Here is an 18,203-nt window from a genome sequence, read left to right as displayed (position 1 = left end):
ACAATGGTGTAAAGGCAATCCCTTTTGTGTTACTCTTTACATAGTTTATGCTTCCCTGCTTCATTTCTGGCATATCATTGAGGAATTTGTTGAGTCAACCCCAAACTGTGTGGTTGAGTTTATCTGTTAAGGTCTGTGTCTATTCAACAATAACCTTGTTTGCCTCTCCCTCCTTATGTAACTATCATTTGATGGAGCTCTTGGTCTCTAATGTGGCTTGTGGCATCTACATCAAGGACCTTTAACTATGATAGGTCCATCCGTCCACTACACGTCAAGCAATTAGTGTAGCAATAACAACTGTGGCGTTTCTGACTTACAGATCATGTCTGTGTGAGTGTGTAGTGTGTGTATGTATACGTGTTTACATGCACTTGGGTGTGTGTAGTGCATGTGTATGCGTGTGTATGAGTACTTGTTTACAGGCATGTGGGTCTGCACCTACTGTTTTTTTTGTATTAAGAGCTCACTTTGTGTCCATGCTGTTGGCACTCATCAGTAATAAAGGCATCTAAATCTGCGTTCCGTTTCAGAAGTAATAACTCATTGTTGCCCATCCCATTTCCATTTCAGCAGTTAATTAGCTGATTGGCTCCATCTCCTGCCATATCAGCGGTAATAAATCCCATTAGACGCAGGCCGTTTCCATTTTAGCGCACGTGGGCTTTTCATGCACCGTGCTCTCTATCCATCACCTCTCCAGCCTGCTGGCAACACTGAAGTCCTCCGAGTCCAACCACTTGCCATTTTAGCTAATGGAAAATAATGAAAATGCAGTCCCACTGCCATTTATCGTCCAATGCGCCCAGTGCCTTTCCCTTTCCCACAGCAAAAAGGCTAAACAACCTGTGACTTGACTTTACAGACACAGCTCACAGAAGTACCCTTGCTTTAAAACTCTTCCTGGTTCTGAGACCACACTAGGGGGCATGGAAGACTATATCCTGAGAGCGTGACTGAGTTAGGCAGTTGTGGCTACACCAAGTTTAATCCAAACTGTGAAAATATGGTGGGAGTTGCCAGCAAATTTGTGAAACAGGTGGTAAACAGCATTTGTTGACAGATCACAAAACATGCATTGACCATGGGATTTTCTGGCCCTGCCAGTACGGTCCATAGGATTAAAAGTTACCAACAAAACCTGCTATTGTTGTTCACAGCTGAAGCAATTAGCTAGATTGACGAGGGAATGTGTGGTGTGGTTTTGAATGTAGTTGCAAAATTCCTAATGTAAAACTGCAGCTTCTCTGTGTTGATGTTTTAGCCGATTTCAGCAGAGAAGACATAGCTTTACTGTTCACATTATTCCTGTAACCCCCAACTCTTTCTTGATCGAGCAGATGGGAAGTGGGAACACCCTTCGGATGTGTCATTGAAAATGGATCCGCATTGCACAGATATGATCCGGATGAGCAATTTCCATTCAGCCGATGAATCGTGGCTCTACTGTATTTCCATACATAAATATTGTAGGTTACCTTCCAAGTCACTTTAGATGGTCATGGATCTGTGGCTGTGGATGACGACTTACTCTGTGGTTCTTAAAAGGACTGCAAGTGTGTATTTGTTTATTTTGGACATTGGTAGGGCGCAGAAACCTTGATTTGCATTGCTCTATGGAAAGATGTTTCTATGAATCCCTAAAATCAGTCTTGCAACTTTCTTGGTGTTGCTCTTTTTATTCGGAAAAGCAAGTGTCCCTGTGAAGTGTATTGTTTACTATTAAGGGCTTGAAGCCCACCCATTGCCTACCATTCTTTGACATCATTGTCACTCTATTTTGCTGTCCCCTAATTGGCCAGAGCATGCCGGGCAAAACTTCCTTTTCTGTATGAGGAACACGCACCAAGCACAGATTAATTCATCTTAATTAGTGTCTGTCTACTGCTTGCACTGTGATTGAGGTACTATTTCTCCTCCCCATCCCACCTTCATTGTGGTGCTTCTTCCCCCTTCCATCCACCGCTTATCTGTGTTGCTTCTTCACCTTCCACCCCAACCCATCTGAGAGAGTTGTAGTGGAACTCTGCGATTTTCAACCCTGGAATATCTTTGGTTTAAACCTCCAACAGTCTGTTCTGTTCGCCTCTTCTCTAAGGGCGATTGTTATTCATTACCATTATCTATCATGACTAAGTTCTGAGCACGTATTCCACTTCTGTTTGGAAAAGACTTTTACCATTTGCAGCTCCACAAACCTGCCACCACCTGGCACCATCTTTAACAACCGGTACAATATACGTTGCTCCCTCGCCAACTAGCTCCTCCCGGTCTAAACTGCATTTATTTTTAAACAAACTAGTTCTAGCAGGAGCATTGTACATACTAACACGCTCCTACATCAGATCAAATACATCTGATGTTCACATAGATCATAGGTCGAGTTAATTGGTAGCATATTGTATTATAATTGCATTCATATAGCACAAGGACATTGAAGCACTATAGAGCAATTCAGTGGCAACTCGTGCAACTTTCTATACTAGCACAATTCCATTCCACTCCACACCATGCCCCACAATGCCATTACCCTCCACACCACACAATGACACTCCTCCTCTCCGGACACTGCCACTCCACACAGTGCAACTCCACACAGCAAAATGCCATTCCTCTCTTCTCCACACCACAGTGCCACTCCATGCCACACAATGCCACTCCATGACACACAATGCAGCTCCACTCCACATAATGTCGCTTCATGCAATGCCATGCCACTCCACTCCATGCCACACAAAGCCTTTCTACTCCATGCCATTCTAGTCCATTCCATGCAATGCCTCTCCACTTCACACAATGCCACTCCACACCACACCACACAATGCCTCTCCACAAAGTGCCATTCTACTCCACACCACACAGTGCCACTCCCCTAAACACAATGTCACTTTACTCCACTGCATGCCACACACAGCCTCTCCACACCATGCCACTCCACACAACACCACTCCAATCCAATCCACACAGTGCCATTCTACTCGATGCAACTCAGTGCCACTCCACCCCACACAATGCCACTCCACACCACACAATGCTAGACCACTCCATGCCACACAATGCCACTCAATCCACTTCAATCCATGCCACACACTGCCACTCTAGTGCTATCCACACCACATAATGCCATTTCACTCCACTTAATGTAACTCCATGCCATGCCACTCACCCCAATGCCAGTTCACTCCATGCCACACATCTACTCCATGCCACTCTAGTCTATTCCATGCAATGCCACTCCACTCCACACAATCTCACTCCACACTGTCATTCTACTCCACACCACACAGTGCCACTCTCTTCAACACAATATCACTTTACTCCACCCCATGCCATGCCACTCCAATCCATTCCACGACACACAATTCCACTTGTGCCACTCCACCCACAGCACACAATGCCACCCCACACTATGCCACCCCACTCCGCATCACACAATGCCAGACCATTTAATACCAAACAATGCCACTCCACTCCAATCCATGCCACACAATGCCACTCCAGTGCTATGCATGCCACACAATGCCATTCCACCCACTTAATGTCACTCCATGGCACTTCACTCAACACAATGCCACTTCCGTCCACTCCATGCCACACAAAGCCTCTCTACTCCATGCCACTCTAGTCCACTCCACACAATGCCACTCTACTCCACACAGTGCTACTCCACACAATGCCACTCCACTCCACAGCTCACCACACAATGCCACTCCACTCAGTGCCATTCTACTCCACGCCACACAATACCACTCCCCTCAACACGGAGTGTGCCCATGACCAAAGCACTCCTCTCCCCTTGTTGGGGAGGGATCCATCATCTATGCCCTGGAGTCTCAGCGACCCCGCTGACAGAGTCCACCGTGACCATGGGAATCACACATAACTGAGGACTGAAAATGATCCCTGTTCCACGGGGAGCCATCTCCCACCCAGCCGGATGCCAGACACAGATACTTCCCGTCTCCATGCTGTGTCCCCTAACCCCTCATCCTCCGCTTCCCTCCTTCATTATTTGGCTACCTCCCTTTTTCCTTTCCTCTCGCCCCTGAATTCCTCTCCACTTGCCTGCTTTGTCTATCCTTCTACCTATACTCCGCTTAATCTCCCCCCTCACTCTTTTACATTACCCCAATACCCCTCTACACGCCAATAACCAACGATGTAACTGTAACTGTTGTACCTTCTATAACAATGTGTAATTTGTAACCTATGTAACTCTCCTCATGTAAAGCGCTCTGATACCTCCGGGTCTAGCCAGCGCTATATAAAACTCAAGTAAGTAAATAAATAAATGCCACTTTACTCCACTCCATGGCTCACAAAACCTCTCCACTCCATGCAACTGCACACAACACTCCAATCCATATCACACAATGACACTCCACACTGTAGAATGCCCTTCTACTCCACACCACTCAGTGCCACTCCACCCACACAATGCCAGTCCACACCATGCCACTCCACACTATGCCACTCTATGCCATACAATCCCAAACCACTCCATGCCAAGCAATGCCACCCCACTCCAATCAATTCCACACAATGCCACTCCAGTGCTATTCATGCCACACAATGCTATTCCACTCCCCTTAATGTTACTCCACTCCATACAATGCTACTCCTCTTCATGCCATACAATGCCACTCCATACCACACAATGCCCCTTCATTCCGCACAATGCCACCCCACTCTATGCCATGGCAGATAATGCCACTCCACTCCACATAATGCCTCACCACTCCATTTCGTGTTACAGAAAGCCACTCCGTTACACTTAGTGCCACACCACTTCACATCACACAATGCCACTCCACTACACATCACCGTGCAATGACACTCCACTGCACACAGTGCCACTCCATGCCACTCCACTCCCCAAAAAATCCAATAGATCTTACATAGGCAAGACCTATTGGCTTTGCCAATGCTCATTTAACTTAGGATCCTATTGAATCTAGTGGCAGAATGGAAATGAAGAATGTCAGCACCCTTTACTGGAGGAGAAAGTGCATTTTGTGGTTCAGTTTTAAATGAATACCACCACTTGACAGTTGGGTGTAAGCTCTGTTGTCCACTTTCTAGAGCACTTGCAACATATTAAAATATATCCTTCTTTTTCCTCATCCCTTTGTTTTCCACCACCATAGTTTTCACCACTGCCATATTGATACCCATTCTATCTCTAAATACCATGCCCCTGATCACCTTGCTCTCCTCAGCTCCCCCTCCTAGCTCTTATGTCCATCACCACCATGTTCCTTGTGATGTTTCGCACCATAATACTTGTCTGTCATGTCCTTCAACAATGTGTCATCTTACCACCGTGTTCCTCATCCACATTTCCTCATCTTTGCCTCCTCACTGTCATGTCCATCACTGATATGTTCCTCACCATCATAGCCATGTGGAATAGAATCATTCTTTTGTTTCTCTATCCAGCTGTTAGTTTGTCCACCATCCACTGACAAATCTATGGTGATTTCAAGAACCCAATAAATTTCTCCAGTGCATTTACTGTTCCGTGGCTAACCGCATTTAGAGTGGTTGTGTAGGAAATCCATCTTTTTCACATGTATCCCTGGATTTTTTTGATTTTTAAAAGCTACGATGGCTGCTGCTACGACTTTGGAATTTTCTGGAGGTAAAACCTTCCAAACAGCTCCTCACTGAATGTGTCTTTCCTTAAAAATATGGTAATTGATTCAACTAATCAAGTAGCATTTTTTTTATTAATGGGATGTAAGTACAGTTTATTTATGTTTAATTCATTAAAACCATTATATAGGGTAAAATTACGACCCAACTATAGTACAAAACTTTCAAAGTGCTTAATATAATTAATAATTCATAAGGAACATTATCTTATTGCTCATAATTCTCCTTTAAGTCCGTTCTGAGATAATCCCCTAGGTACATAGAGTTAAATTGCACATTCCCCATATTAATTTAGGCCCCATGCTGGCATCCATGATGACATGAGGGTGCCAGTACACAAAGATTAGTAAACTCCTAGGGCCAGATGTACGACCATTTTTTGCGGTCGCAAAGGGGATTTCAGCCCCTTTGCGACCGCAAAATGGGTCAGCCCAATGTAACAACCCTATTTTGCGAGTCACTAATCAATTAGCAACTCGCAAAATAGGGTTAGCGACTTGCAATTAGGAAGGGGCATGCCATGGGCGTCCCTTCCTAATAGCGACTCCAAAACCTATGTATGAATGTTTTGCGACCGCAATTGTGGTCGCAAAACACTCGCACTATACCACCCTTCTCAGAAGGGTGGTGAAGCACTCGCAAAAGGTAAGGGGTCCCCAGGGGACCTCTCCCCCTTTGGGAATGGATGCGCACATGTTTTTTTAAGAGCAGGCAGTGGTCCAAGGGACTACTGCCTTCCCTTAAAAAATGAAACTGAAAAGTTTGGTTTTTAGTTTTTAAATGCATCCCGTTTTCCTTTACGACAACCGGGCTGCATAAACAAAATGCTTTATTGACCAAGCAGTCCTAGTCATGGTGGTCTGCTGACCCAAGCAGGCCACCATCCCTGGGAGTGCCAGCCATTCCCAATGGGGTCGCAAATTGCGATAGCCTCATTAATATTCATGAGGCGTGCAATTTGCGACTCCATTGGGAATTGCAAACAGTGTCTGAGACACTGTTGTACATTCGATTTTGCGACTCACAAATTGCGACTCGCAATTTGCGAGTCGCAAATTCCAGTGGTTGTACATTTGGCCCCTAGAGTGCTAGCTGCCTAGTTATTATGAGAGTTAAGTAGAGTTTGATGAGTCTAAGCAAGTTCCCTCTCATATAATTGTCATAATCCACTTCTGCTAGGGAGAGCATTTCTTGTTACATATCTGTATTTACTGCATTTTGCAGTTCTTCTGCGACTGCTCTCATGAATTTTAAGGGACACGCTGATATTTGATATGATTCCCCATTTAGGCAGAAGAGGATGGCATCCCTTCAGGATGTAATTTTTAAAGCTCAGAACAGCGAGCATAGCCAGTGCATCCTTAGGGTTTTTCAACCTTTCAAAAATATATATCGTGTATCAATGATGTATTCGATTGGGTGCACAGTCGGCATTGTTTACTGGTTTCTCCATTCATGCGTTCATACCAACGGCATCTTAACGGGATCAGGCCAATCTGCAGTCTCATGAGTCTATACTTAGCCGGATTACAGAGAGGGAGACTCAAGTAGTAAGTCAGGGCACCTGGGGTACATAGGTCTAGAGCCAAGCTACCATGTGAGCTACCATGTGGCTTGGTCTTTAAGTCCCTCATATCTTCATCTAATGACAGAGATTTAGCATTCTCCGTTAGCATATTTGTTATCACTTTGCTATGCAGAGTTGCTTTGATGAAGTCTTCCGCATTCAATATACTAAACGTGTCAATTAAGAACGGCCCCCACACCAAATGTGGCTCCTGAATTTTCTTCTTAAGAAGTTGTTTTATTATAATGGTATTAGATGATTTTAGATGTAAGCTTTATGATGCATATATTGCACGTAGCACCAGATTCTGTTTGGTCAGATTGAACTCCAGCCGGGTTTGTGCTTGGCTGGTGCAATCAGGTAGGGCAAATAGGCACATTGCTGTCTGTCCAACCAGCGAAATAGTTGGTCTTTATACATAATTGTTCTGTATGAGATTGTGGGCATTACTTTACACCCTACAACCGACAGTAATGCTCTGGTGTTTTCACAAGCCAAGTTCTTTTTAAGCTACCCATTGTACACATCAAATATATGGCAGTTGTCTTCATGGCTACTGGAAAAGGGAATGACCTTCGTCAGCTATCCAGGGCCACGCAGGAGTCGAAGCAGTCACCAAAAACTGTACTTAAAACGTGCATCCATAATGAGGGGTCAGATTTAGGATGTGCTGCCGGTAGGCTGCTAGGTCCAGGGGCTTCAGCCACTCCAAACTTATGCAGCGTCTTTCCCAACCTTATTTTGTTAAGCCAAGTTGAAGCTTCTAGTCGATCATGCTGAACCTGCTGACTTATTGGTGTGTCATCTTGTGGCCTTCCAGCTGGCTATGAGCGTTCCATCGCCTTTTCAGTGGCAGTTGCCACTCCCTCCAGTACAGAAGCTCCTGTTGCCATTGGCTTTTGTTTAGATCTTTCACTAGAGGGGGTTTTGTTAAAGTATATGAAGTCCCCTGTATCACTCAGTGCTTTATTCATCATATTTGTGCTCTCAATGTTTTCCAGTGTAGGCCCTGCTGCAGGAGGTGATTCTTCCTTATAGGATAGACCTTGTACATACAAGGTCCACTGTTTTTTGGAGATGTTACAAGTTGAAGGTTTTTTGCTTCAATAAAGCTTATTTGCGAGGCCCCAGAAATTCCTTAGGTCTCTTAGAAGTCTACCTGATGGACGACATATGTTGGTATTAATAGATCATTTTTCAAAGCTCCCGGAAGTTGAAATACTGGAGTCAATTACTGCTGGCCAGACAATACCTCGGCTGGAGAAGGTAATGGCAACTTATGGTTTGTTGAATTAACTCAGGACTGATAACGGCCCCCCTTTTTCGAGCCGAGAGTTTGCTGAATATTTCGCCTCATGAGGCGTGCACCACTGGAAGATAACTCCTCGATGGTCGTCAGCCAATGGTGAAGCAGAACGCTTCATGCAAACTTTGAATAAAGTACTGAGAATAGCGCTCCCCAACAGGCTCGCTGCCTTCCTTCGTGAGTATCTTCTCACTCTGAGTGTCACAGCCGGAGTGTCCCCAAGTACAGCGTGCATGAATTAGCTGGTGGGAGACACCATTCCTCACGTTGGGGAACCTTCTGCACTCCAAGAGAAAGCTGCAGATGCATGGCAGCAGCGCCATGTGCAGAACGACAGCATATCAAGAAGACAAGCCAGGCTGTGGCAGTTTCAAGTTGGCGACATGGTGCTTGTCAAGAACTGAAGTCTGGGCAGCAAATTTCTGTTGCCATTAGAGATCGAGCTGTGGAGAGTGAGCGCTGTAAAAGGAACTATAGCCACTGCCCGGAAGCAACGGGAAACTGTCACAAGGAATGTGTCCCATTTCAAACTGTACAGGCAGCCAGAGTCTGTCCCAGGGAGTCCTCACTGTGCATCTCCCACTCGCGGCTGGCATGACTCGTGGGTGGGGGGGCCAGGGGTTCGTACGGGGGTGCACGCAGGGCAGAATTTAAATTTTTTTTTAAATACTTACCATCCCAGGTCCCGCACCGTCTCAGCTCCTGGCCGGGTCCCGTGGAACAGGAAGCAGGCATCCTCCCTCCCCTTCCCTAAGCCAATCACAACACTGCAATGGCAGCGTTGTGATTGGTGGGGACGGTGCCCAGCCAGGCGCCTATGGGGAGGCCATTTTCTCCATATAGGCTGCATGCATCCTACATGGAGAAAACGGAGAGTGCGCATGACTAGTTAGGTCGGACCCAGAGGACCGACGAAACAGTCTGAGCCCACAATAGTGGGCAAGCCATTCCTCCCCTGTCCTCCAGCAGACCCGCCCACTCCTCAACGAAACTCTTCTGCTTTCTCACAGTGCGAGAAGCAGAAACATAAAATGGTGGTTTTACCATTTTATGTTTCTGCTTCTCTCACTGCGAGAAAGCAGTGGGGTGACGCTCCTCGGTCCTAATGGAGGAGCCGCCCCTGGCGTCTCCCACAGTTGAACTTGAAGGCGAGGATGATAATGTGGGACTTCCACATAGTCATGTTTCCTCCTCCCCTCTGCCATCAGAGCTGGGGTTCGACCGGCACCACAGGCAAATAGATGTTTCTGAGTCCCAGGGGTGTGGTTGGAGAAGTCCTTGTGGTGTAGGTCCTTGTCTGGGGTTTTCTCCATCTCATGTTGAGCTGGAAGGGAGGGTGTGTGGCTCCAGTCGGCAAGGGCTGGGGAGATATGACCTGCGTCCTAGACCTGTGTCCTCCTAGAAGTTGAAAATGCTGTAAAATGAAACATTGATGTCAAACAATGATGCTGTATTGGACCATGTTTTTACTAGTTACTTTGTGTGCTGATGGCCAAGTCACCCATAGGAGGTTTGTTGTATATGATGTTGTTGTATGGGTGCGAGGCAGAGCATCCTCAGTTGATTTTATTTTGTTTTTATTTGTTTTTGTTTAGTTTGGGTAAAGGAGGAATGTTATGTTGGGGATGTGGAGCATCCCACATAGTCCTGTGAGAGAGGGAATTTTTGCGGGGCAACCCCATAATGTAGGAGCCGAATTGTATGAGCTCATGATGTGTGTGGCAAGGTAATAAAAAGGTCTGGGGCCCGGACCTTGTGGTCCTTGCCATGCAGCAGAACAGGTGTCTTTGCCATTAATGAAAACACGCAGCGCCTTCTGTCTAGACCTCAAGTTCAGACATAACTGCAGCCTCCCCTGTGGTTAACTCACTGAGGGACCTCACCTTGGCTCACCCTGCTTCAGTACAAGGCTGATGTAAGATGCCTACCATCACTGCTGCTGTCTTGTCCCCTCCCGGCAAAGGGGAGACTTTGCGGCAGGTGGTTGGGAGGCAATTGGAAAAGAAGAAATGTGTCGGCGACAGCGGGGCACTGTAGGTGGTAGTGCAGAAGGCAGTGTCCAGCTCTGCCCTGTGTTCCGCCCTGCTCTATTCGTCGCGGGTCGTTTGCAGAGATGTGATGTGACGGGTTACAAGGGAATAGGAGGAGGAGCAGAAGGAGTGGTAAGTGTGCAGGCTGCCTAGAAGTCAAATAAAAAATGTGGCTCAGTTTCAAAGCTTTTGCCACACTCCAGGTGCTGAGCTGTGGAACAGCTGTTCCACACTCCAGGTTAGTTCTAGATGGATAAAAAATGTAAAGCAAATCACACTTTTAAAACATGGAAATCATGAACATATGCGTTGTATTACAAGTGGGACTGTAGCATTCTACTTATCCACTTCACTCTAAACTCCTGTCTCTGGCTGGGCTTCCTACAGCTCACCAGTAATTAGTGTCTTTCTCACAACTACTCTCAGGAGGCATGACACTTTCTCAGATCTGAGGTTTCCCTACCACAAAAAACCTTTGGCGCTCCAGACCACCTTTTGCTTGACACCGATTTGCCAAAGGACTGCTTGGCAACTGACAGGGTCATACAGCACACTTTCAATTTCTTTATTTTTATTTGCAAAAAGAAAAATTCCAAAGTGGGATTTTCTTTTCGAAAATAGGAAAAACAAATTTACTTTCTCTTACCACCATGTTTTGGATGATGGTAAGCAAAAGTTAAAAACTTGCTGTTTGTTTACCCACTCTAAATGGGGTCGTGCGGACAAATAACAAAACCTCCTCTGGCCCTTACTCCATCGGGCCATCTGTCTGTGGCAAAGATTCAGCCGTCTCTGCTGTTGACTTTCTGAAGGTCTGCCCCGACTCTAAATGAGGCAGGCGGACTTTCAGTACAGTAGAAAAGGTCCTCCGTTGCTGTTACGATGAAGTACCTACCCTTCCTGACGCACTCTAAATCAGGCCCTTAGTGTCTAAAGGTAGCTATAGCAGTGCCTTTTCAAGCTCAGGGACAGAAACGTCATTCTCTGAAAGGGGGCCTAGAAAAGGGTTTTTAACTATGACCCTAGAGTAACCGGAGGATGTTGGCTTTGGGCAATGCTCTAAGAGATAGAGCACCTTAGAGAAGTTCCATCCTGCCAACTGTTTTGGTAACACTTTAAGACTATAAATCAGAAACTGGGTCATGATGTGTGGGAATTCTGACCTGATCTGCTTACTGAATTTTGCTAGTCGATGCTGGGTAATATTAAGAAACACTGCTTCCACCACTCTCAACCTATCAGAAGACTGCCAGCTTGGAAGAATTTGTGTCTTTCTCAGGAAGGACTGAAGGGTGCAGCTCTTCCTTCAACTTAAATCTTGGTCCCTGAAAATATGCTCTCAGGTTTGGGGGAGATGACCTCTTGCCTACCCATAAGGATAAGAGAGTACAGAATGTGGAGCTGCTTTTCTGGAAGAGGTGTGGAAGAACCAAGTAACAGAAGGCTTGATTTTGATCTTAGCAGTCGGGTTTCAATGGCGGCTGATATCCCATCAGCTGAAATATAAATCCCATTATATCCTACTATATTTATAATTCGGCGAACTGGATATCTGTCACCGTTGTGATAGAGTAACCCGTCCGTCAAGATTTAAATCAGGCCCAGAGTCAGCTGCTTCTTAAGGGAAGAAAAACAGTAAGACCAGTTGGAACTGGACATTGGGCTTACGACCTGGAAGTGGGGTAAAGTCTTTTTCTCACTTGAACCCTTGAATTGTTGCCCAAGGACATCCCCTTGATGTTTGTAACATCTTTAAAACACCAGGAGTAAGTGAAAGAACTTTTACTGTAAATTCTAAATGCTTTTCACATTTGTTTTCACTAGCGCCTTCTGAGAATAGGGCATTTACTGTATTTCCGAGAATTTGAGTTTTAAAGGAAAAGGTTTATTTAAGAACTATTATTTTTTTAAAGTGCGGATGTGGTATTGTTTCAGGGCCAACAATGGATGCCCTACTACCTCCTAGTGGCCATTTATTTGAAGCGCAAATAGAGCAATCGTTTATTTACATTTTTAGTTTGCATAATGTTTTCAATACAAAAGAAAACTAAACAGAATACCAATTCTTTTTTTTAATATCTCTCAATCACAATGTTAGTTTTACATTAATGTGGTGTCATTTGTTGTTTTTGAGCTGGTTTCTTTTGATCTAATTTTACCAAGCTATATAATGTTTATGGCTGGGATTGCTCAAACAAACCTGTTAGCTTTTAGTAGCGAGGTTATTTTGACTGTGTGAAGCACAGCCACATCTTATTTCAGCGCGGGCGCCTCTCTACCCCTGAGCCCAAGAATGGGGTTTCCTACCGGTTGTCAAAGATGATGCATAGTGGTTATATGGAATGGAGTCAACAATAAAATAAGACACTAAGGGCCATATGTAGGTAAATTACATTTACCGATTCTTAAATACCGAATTTTACCGATTCGGTATTGATGAATCGGTAAATGTAATGTAGGTAAAAAAATACCGATTCGGTAAGTGTCGGTATTTTAGAATCGGTATTTACCGATTCGGTAATGGTAACCTGTATCTCATTGATTCCTATGGGCCAGGAGGCCCATAGGAATCAATGGGAAGCCAGTTACCATTACCGAATCGGTAAATACCGATTCGGTAATGGGGGGAGCTCAATCAAGGGTGGCAGGGTGTCACGTTGACACCCTGTTGCACCCCTGATTCCTGCATGTGTGCACATGTGGCACACATACATGCCCTGAGGGCATGTGTGTCTGCCACATTGCACACATCTAAGGGCCAAATAATGCCTTAACTGAGACATTCGTCATTTACCACCAACTTTCAGTTGGTGGTAAATAACGAATCCCCACACCCACCACACACTCCCCCTACATCTCATTTCTGTATTCGGTATTTACCGAATCGGTAAAATTACTGATTCGGTAATTTTACCGATTCGGTAAATTACCGAATACAGAAATTATCCCCCTACATATCAAAAGCCTAAATACCGGTCGGTAACGGTATATTTACCGAAAATCGGCCGTTACCGACCGGTATTGGGCTACCTACATGAGGCCCTTAATACCCTAAGGTATTTTAACGTCCTCAGTGCCAACTGTCCCACTCCCTCACCATCCCCCAGCCTCCATGCCTCTGTACTACCAGGCGCTGATTGACCCGCAATGCTACTTCGAGATTTATCACCAGGCTAAGGCATTGAAAGGTTTCAGAAGCTATGGCACAGCCAGCCATGCCAGGCTTGGTAGGCTGCCTGGCGCTGAGTGCACATAGCACTAATATGCAGAAGTAAATGCTGTCAGAGACTCTGTGAAGGCCTTTTGCTTTTAGTACTTTTATTAGGGTGAGATTGTAGCTAGTCAGCCTTATTATGGCAGTAAAATTGTATCTGGTCAGCCTTTCATCGGAGTAAGATTGTAGCGAGTCAACCTTTATTGGGAATAAGACTTGTAGCTAGTCAGCCTCTTATGGGAGTAAGATTGTAACTAGTCAGCCTTTTATGGGAGTAAGACTTGTAGCTAGTCAGCCTCTTATGGGAGTAAGATTGTAGCTAGTAGGCCTTTCAAGGGAATAAGACTTGTAGCTAGTCAACCTTTTATGAGAGTATGATTGTAGCTAGTAGGCCTTTCATGGGAGTAGAATTGCAATAAGTCAGCCTTTTGAGCATCTAGCCAAAGCTTAAGGAAAGCTTCAGGAATGAGTTTTGTTGGTGACAATGTGGCGATATTCTGACAAGACAGGGAAGCTCTGAAGAAAGAACAGAAAATATGTTTTTGTTGTGTGCAAGAATGGTGAATGTGAAAACAGTGAATGAAATAAACAAGGCCTGCAGCAGACAAAGGCAATATAGTAAAAGCATGTAGGGTCTGCCTCTGAAGAGCAGACAGCAGCTGGTACCCCAATATCTGACTTCCTGTTTTTTGCGTCTATCGGTACTCTGTGCTTCTTGTAGCAAATATCCTTCGACCTGTTTGGTCCTCCTTCTCACCATTCTGCTTCTGTTTCCACAGTATGTTCCCCCGGACCTCTGCATCTGTAACTTTGTACTGGAGCAGTCCCTCTCCGTACGGGCGCTGCAGGAGATGCTGGCCAACACGAGTGACAGCGCTGGTGAAGGGGTAAGTCAGTACCTTGTCCTCATGTGTTCTGTGTCATGGTCATTGTTTTAAAGCCCAACTGTCCTCATTTGCCAAGATGTCTCCTAACTCAAAGAGCCTACACCATTCTTCAAAACAGCGCTGCGTGCTGTACGAAAGCGCAAGACACTGCCAATCGTTGTCCAAGAATGTACCAACCACCACTCAAGAATATACCCTTTTCTATCCAAGGATTTTCAATGGCTGCCCAACCCATGCCCAACAGACCAAAAAACAAGCCTTTCCTTAAGTGCCGCAGTGATCCCCCCTCTGTTGTTTTCTGGGACTCGCCATCATGGTTTCAATAGATCTGTATGAGGATGTCACCTTTAGCTTGCAATGTGCTTGCCGCCCTTTCACTGCTTCATTTGCAACTGCAGCGTGAGAGCAGGCAGGCCAGGCAGCAGCAGCACCATGGGGGACATAAAAACATGTTTGCTTCCTTTCACTGTGAAGCTCTGTCTGAGTCCGAGTTCCTCTGTTTGTCCTCTCCAAGAAGGAGATTGTCTTTTAGACCTTAAAATGGTGGTGTGTCCTTCCCCAACACTGGCAAGCTTGCTCTGATTGGACGTGAAACCAGCTGCTGCCAAGGCCCTTTCTAGGTGTTTTACCACCCTAGGCAAGAATTGAAAAATGCTGCACCCTCCCTTTTACTACCATCACTCTCTCCCCCGTCATCCAAGCTAACTGTCCTCTGCAGTTTCTCACTGTGAGAAGTTGGCCTGGTAAATGCTGTCCACTAATTAAAGTGGGCAACTTGTACCAGTGCAAACAACCCTTATTGATGATTAGGTTAAAGACAACCTTTACTGAAAGCTATCTTAGTGGTAGCTATGAGAGCAGCCTTCAGGCTAAGTCTCGAAGAAATGTAAAGCAGCTTGGTTTACCAGATTATAACCTCTTGAATGACCAAATTAAAGGAGAACCACACAAGGTATATACATATAAAATATATGTATTTATTACTAAACACTCTCTACTAACCTCTTTATGAGATTAGAGAACAAGATACACAATGTTAAAGCACTAGAACGACTGTAAACAGCACAATATACACTGGGCCCCAGGGGGAGACCAAACCATATATTAAGAAAGTTGTATGAGAACCATGACTTGACTAGACACAGTGCCTAGAGCACGTAGAATTGCTGGGACCCCAAGGAACCACCCAAGGTAGTGACACAGGGGACCCACAGGGTACGCGTGCAGTGTGAGAACACAGCCGCGAGCTCCGTACAATCCTATGGGAAAGTTGCGGTTGGAATTTAAAAAATTAAGGACACTTAGGAGAGGACTTGGAGCAAACCCTTTAAAACTTAAAAGGTTCTAAGGCCATCACCCATGTGAGCACCGGAGTACTCGTGTTACCTAACCCAGGGAAGCCGGGTGCATAGGTGTCAAATGGTGTTGGGAATCTTCGATGTTTTCTGTGGCGAGATGCTGCAAAGTGCTGCTGCCATGAAGAGAAAAAGTGTCCGGTGTGATCCAAGCCTGGATCGGAGATGTGAAGAACCTGAAAGCAGAGGGGACAGAATCTGGGTCACTTCAGGGTGACCAGAGGCACGGTAGACCAATGGCCACCAATGTCGGGTGTTTCAGGTGCGAAGAGGTGAAGCTTGCCTCCGCTGCCACGTGGACCAGGAGACATCGACAATGACCAGAGGCGAGCTGCCCACGAAGATGTTGAGTGCTGGGGGGTCGGTGTCTGGATTGGAGACCAACAAGCCTTGGCAACGGCAACCCACGCAGTGAGTGTAAAAAGGTTTCGATGTGGACCAGCAAGGTCCTGTAGACTCCCAAAGCGATGGAGAGTCAGGGCACGTCTGGAGCAACCAGGGAAGCCCACTGAAAGTTAAAGTACCCTTCTCAGGGACCCACAAGTTGACAGACAAGGGATCGCGAAGGGACCTCGAGAGGAATCACTAAATACCTGCCCACGGGACACTTGTGGAGTGTAGGCCAGTAATCTTCGGTGGAATCACTGCTCGGAGTCTTGACTACAAGTAGCCCAAAGCACAGCCTCAGGGATCGCCAAAAAGCATATGCTGCTGCAAATGTGCACGCTGTCCAGGGGTTCGGGTTGCACGGTCCCCACGAGGGCTTTGGATCTCAGGTTTGCCTTGCAGGGGAGTAACTCCTTTACTCCAAGGGAGAATATTCGGTCATCCAAGAGTATTTGGTTTGGCTGCATCACAAACAACCCCAAAATAGAGGTTCTGAAGGCTGCAGAGGGGCTCCTCACATGCATGGGCACCCTCTCACATAAAACCCACCCCCCTGCCTTCAGGATTGATAAGGCCTGTCATAGGGGTGACTGATAGGTTTATATGTGCAGTGATATGGATAGATATAGTGAACCTATATCTAAGTAAGGGGTGCATGCACCACCTTCCACAGGCTGCTGTAGCAGACCTGTTTTGTCAATGTGAATGGTCTCCCAGGGGTGGCATAATACATGCTGCAGCCCCCGAGAGGCCTCTGGGGTACCTATGCCCTGGGTATATAGTATACCATATGCTAGTGACTTATAAGGGTACCCCAGAATCCAATCTGAAGTGTACCTTAAGTACATGCAATCAATTTAGAGAGAAAGCTGCTAGGCTGGGGTCCTGATTAGCAGGATCCCAGCAAGACTAAGTCGAAAAACAGTGGAGCATCAGCAAAAAGTGGGGTTAACTATAATAAGCAGATCCTACTCTCCTACACTCACTCTCTATACACTTTCATTATTTCTCTTCCAACATCTCTCGGCCCATAAGCACGCCGTGTTGGTGTGTTGTTAAAATCTACGGAACATCACAGTCTTCAGGAATGCAATATAGAGTAAAACGTGTGAAATGTAAACAGGGGCTGTGTTGGTGTCATGAATTGCCTTTAAGGTGTTAGTTATTCTTCAGCAATCGTTTCGCACTCTTTGAGAACTTCAACAGCCAGTTACAGTAGCCGCTCTGCTCGTTTTGCTGCTGAGTAGGCTGGCCTTGGTGTACAACGATCTGCTCTCTGAGTCAGAGTGGCTGCTTGGGACCGAAATTATGTTTGGGACTGGGGTAGAGGGGGTCCACTGACTGCCAGGAGGCCCTTTGGTTTTTTGTGATGCAGGGCCCAGGGGGATAAAAAAAGGATCTTGCCAACACTATAGCCTAGGGCAGCTCAGTAAAAAGAACCAAACAGCCCGTCTCAACCTGGAATCTCTACACTGCGTGTGCATAGTAGTGACTGTCTGGGGTGCCTTGCCAGCACTTAAAACGGAAGGTGAGGCACCACCAGATTTGCGTGGGGGCTGCAGCCTGTGCCCGCTTTCTGATTGTGATCCTTATCATGTTGTTCTCCTCCAAATGTTGAACAGCACATGAGGAAAGCCAGAGGGGCAGCTCCGACAGGGGGCAGCTTAATTGATCACAGGTTTTGATCAGGGCTTATTGTGATGCTAAAATAATAATGTGATAAACATGCCAGCTCTCACCTCTCTATGTCATATACCATTGATTCAGTCACAGTCAAGAAAATGTCAAGAATCTGCTGCGGG

The 18,203-nt window shown here is 45.9% G+C and overlaps 1 protein-coding gene across 4 annotated transcripts in view; it reads left to right on the top strand.

Moving 5' to 3' along the window:
- The window catches only part of RYR3 (ryanodine receptor 3), a 2,047,168-nt gene that overhangs the window by 412,025 nt on the left and 1,616,940 nt on the right, over nucleotides 1–18,203 (top strand). For all 4 annotated transcript variants that reach the window (XM_085627314.1, XM_085627313.1, XM_085627312.1 and 1 more), the window contains exon 3: nucleotides 14,552–14,659. In XM_085627314.1, coding sequence (XP_085483440.1) covers nucleotides 14,552–14,659 — 108 coding nt within the window. The remainder of the gene's footprint in view (nucleotides 1–14,551; nucleotides 14,660–18,203) is intronic.

This window comes from Triturus cristatus, chromosome 9 (assembly GCF_964204655.1).
Source record: "Triturus cristatus chromosome 9, aTriCri1.1, whole genome shotgun sequence".
Classification (NCBI taxonomy): Eukaryota; Metazoa; Chordata; class Amphibia; order Caudata; family Salamandridae; genus Triturus; species Triturus cristatus.
This window is presented reverse-complemented; position numbering and strand designations above follow the sequence as displayed.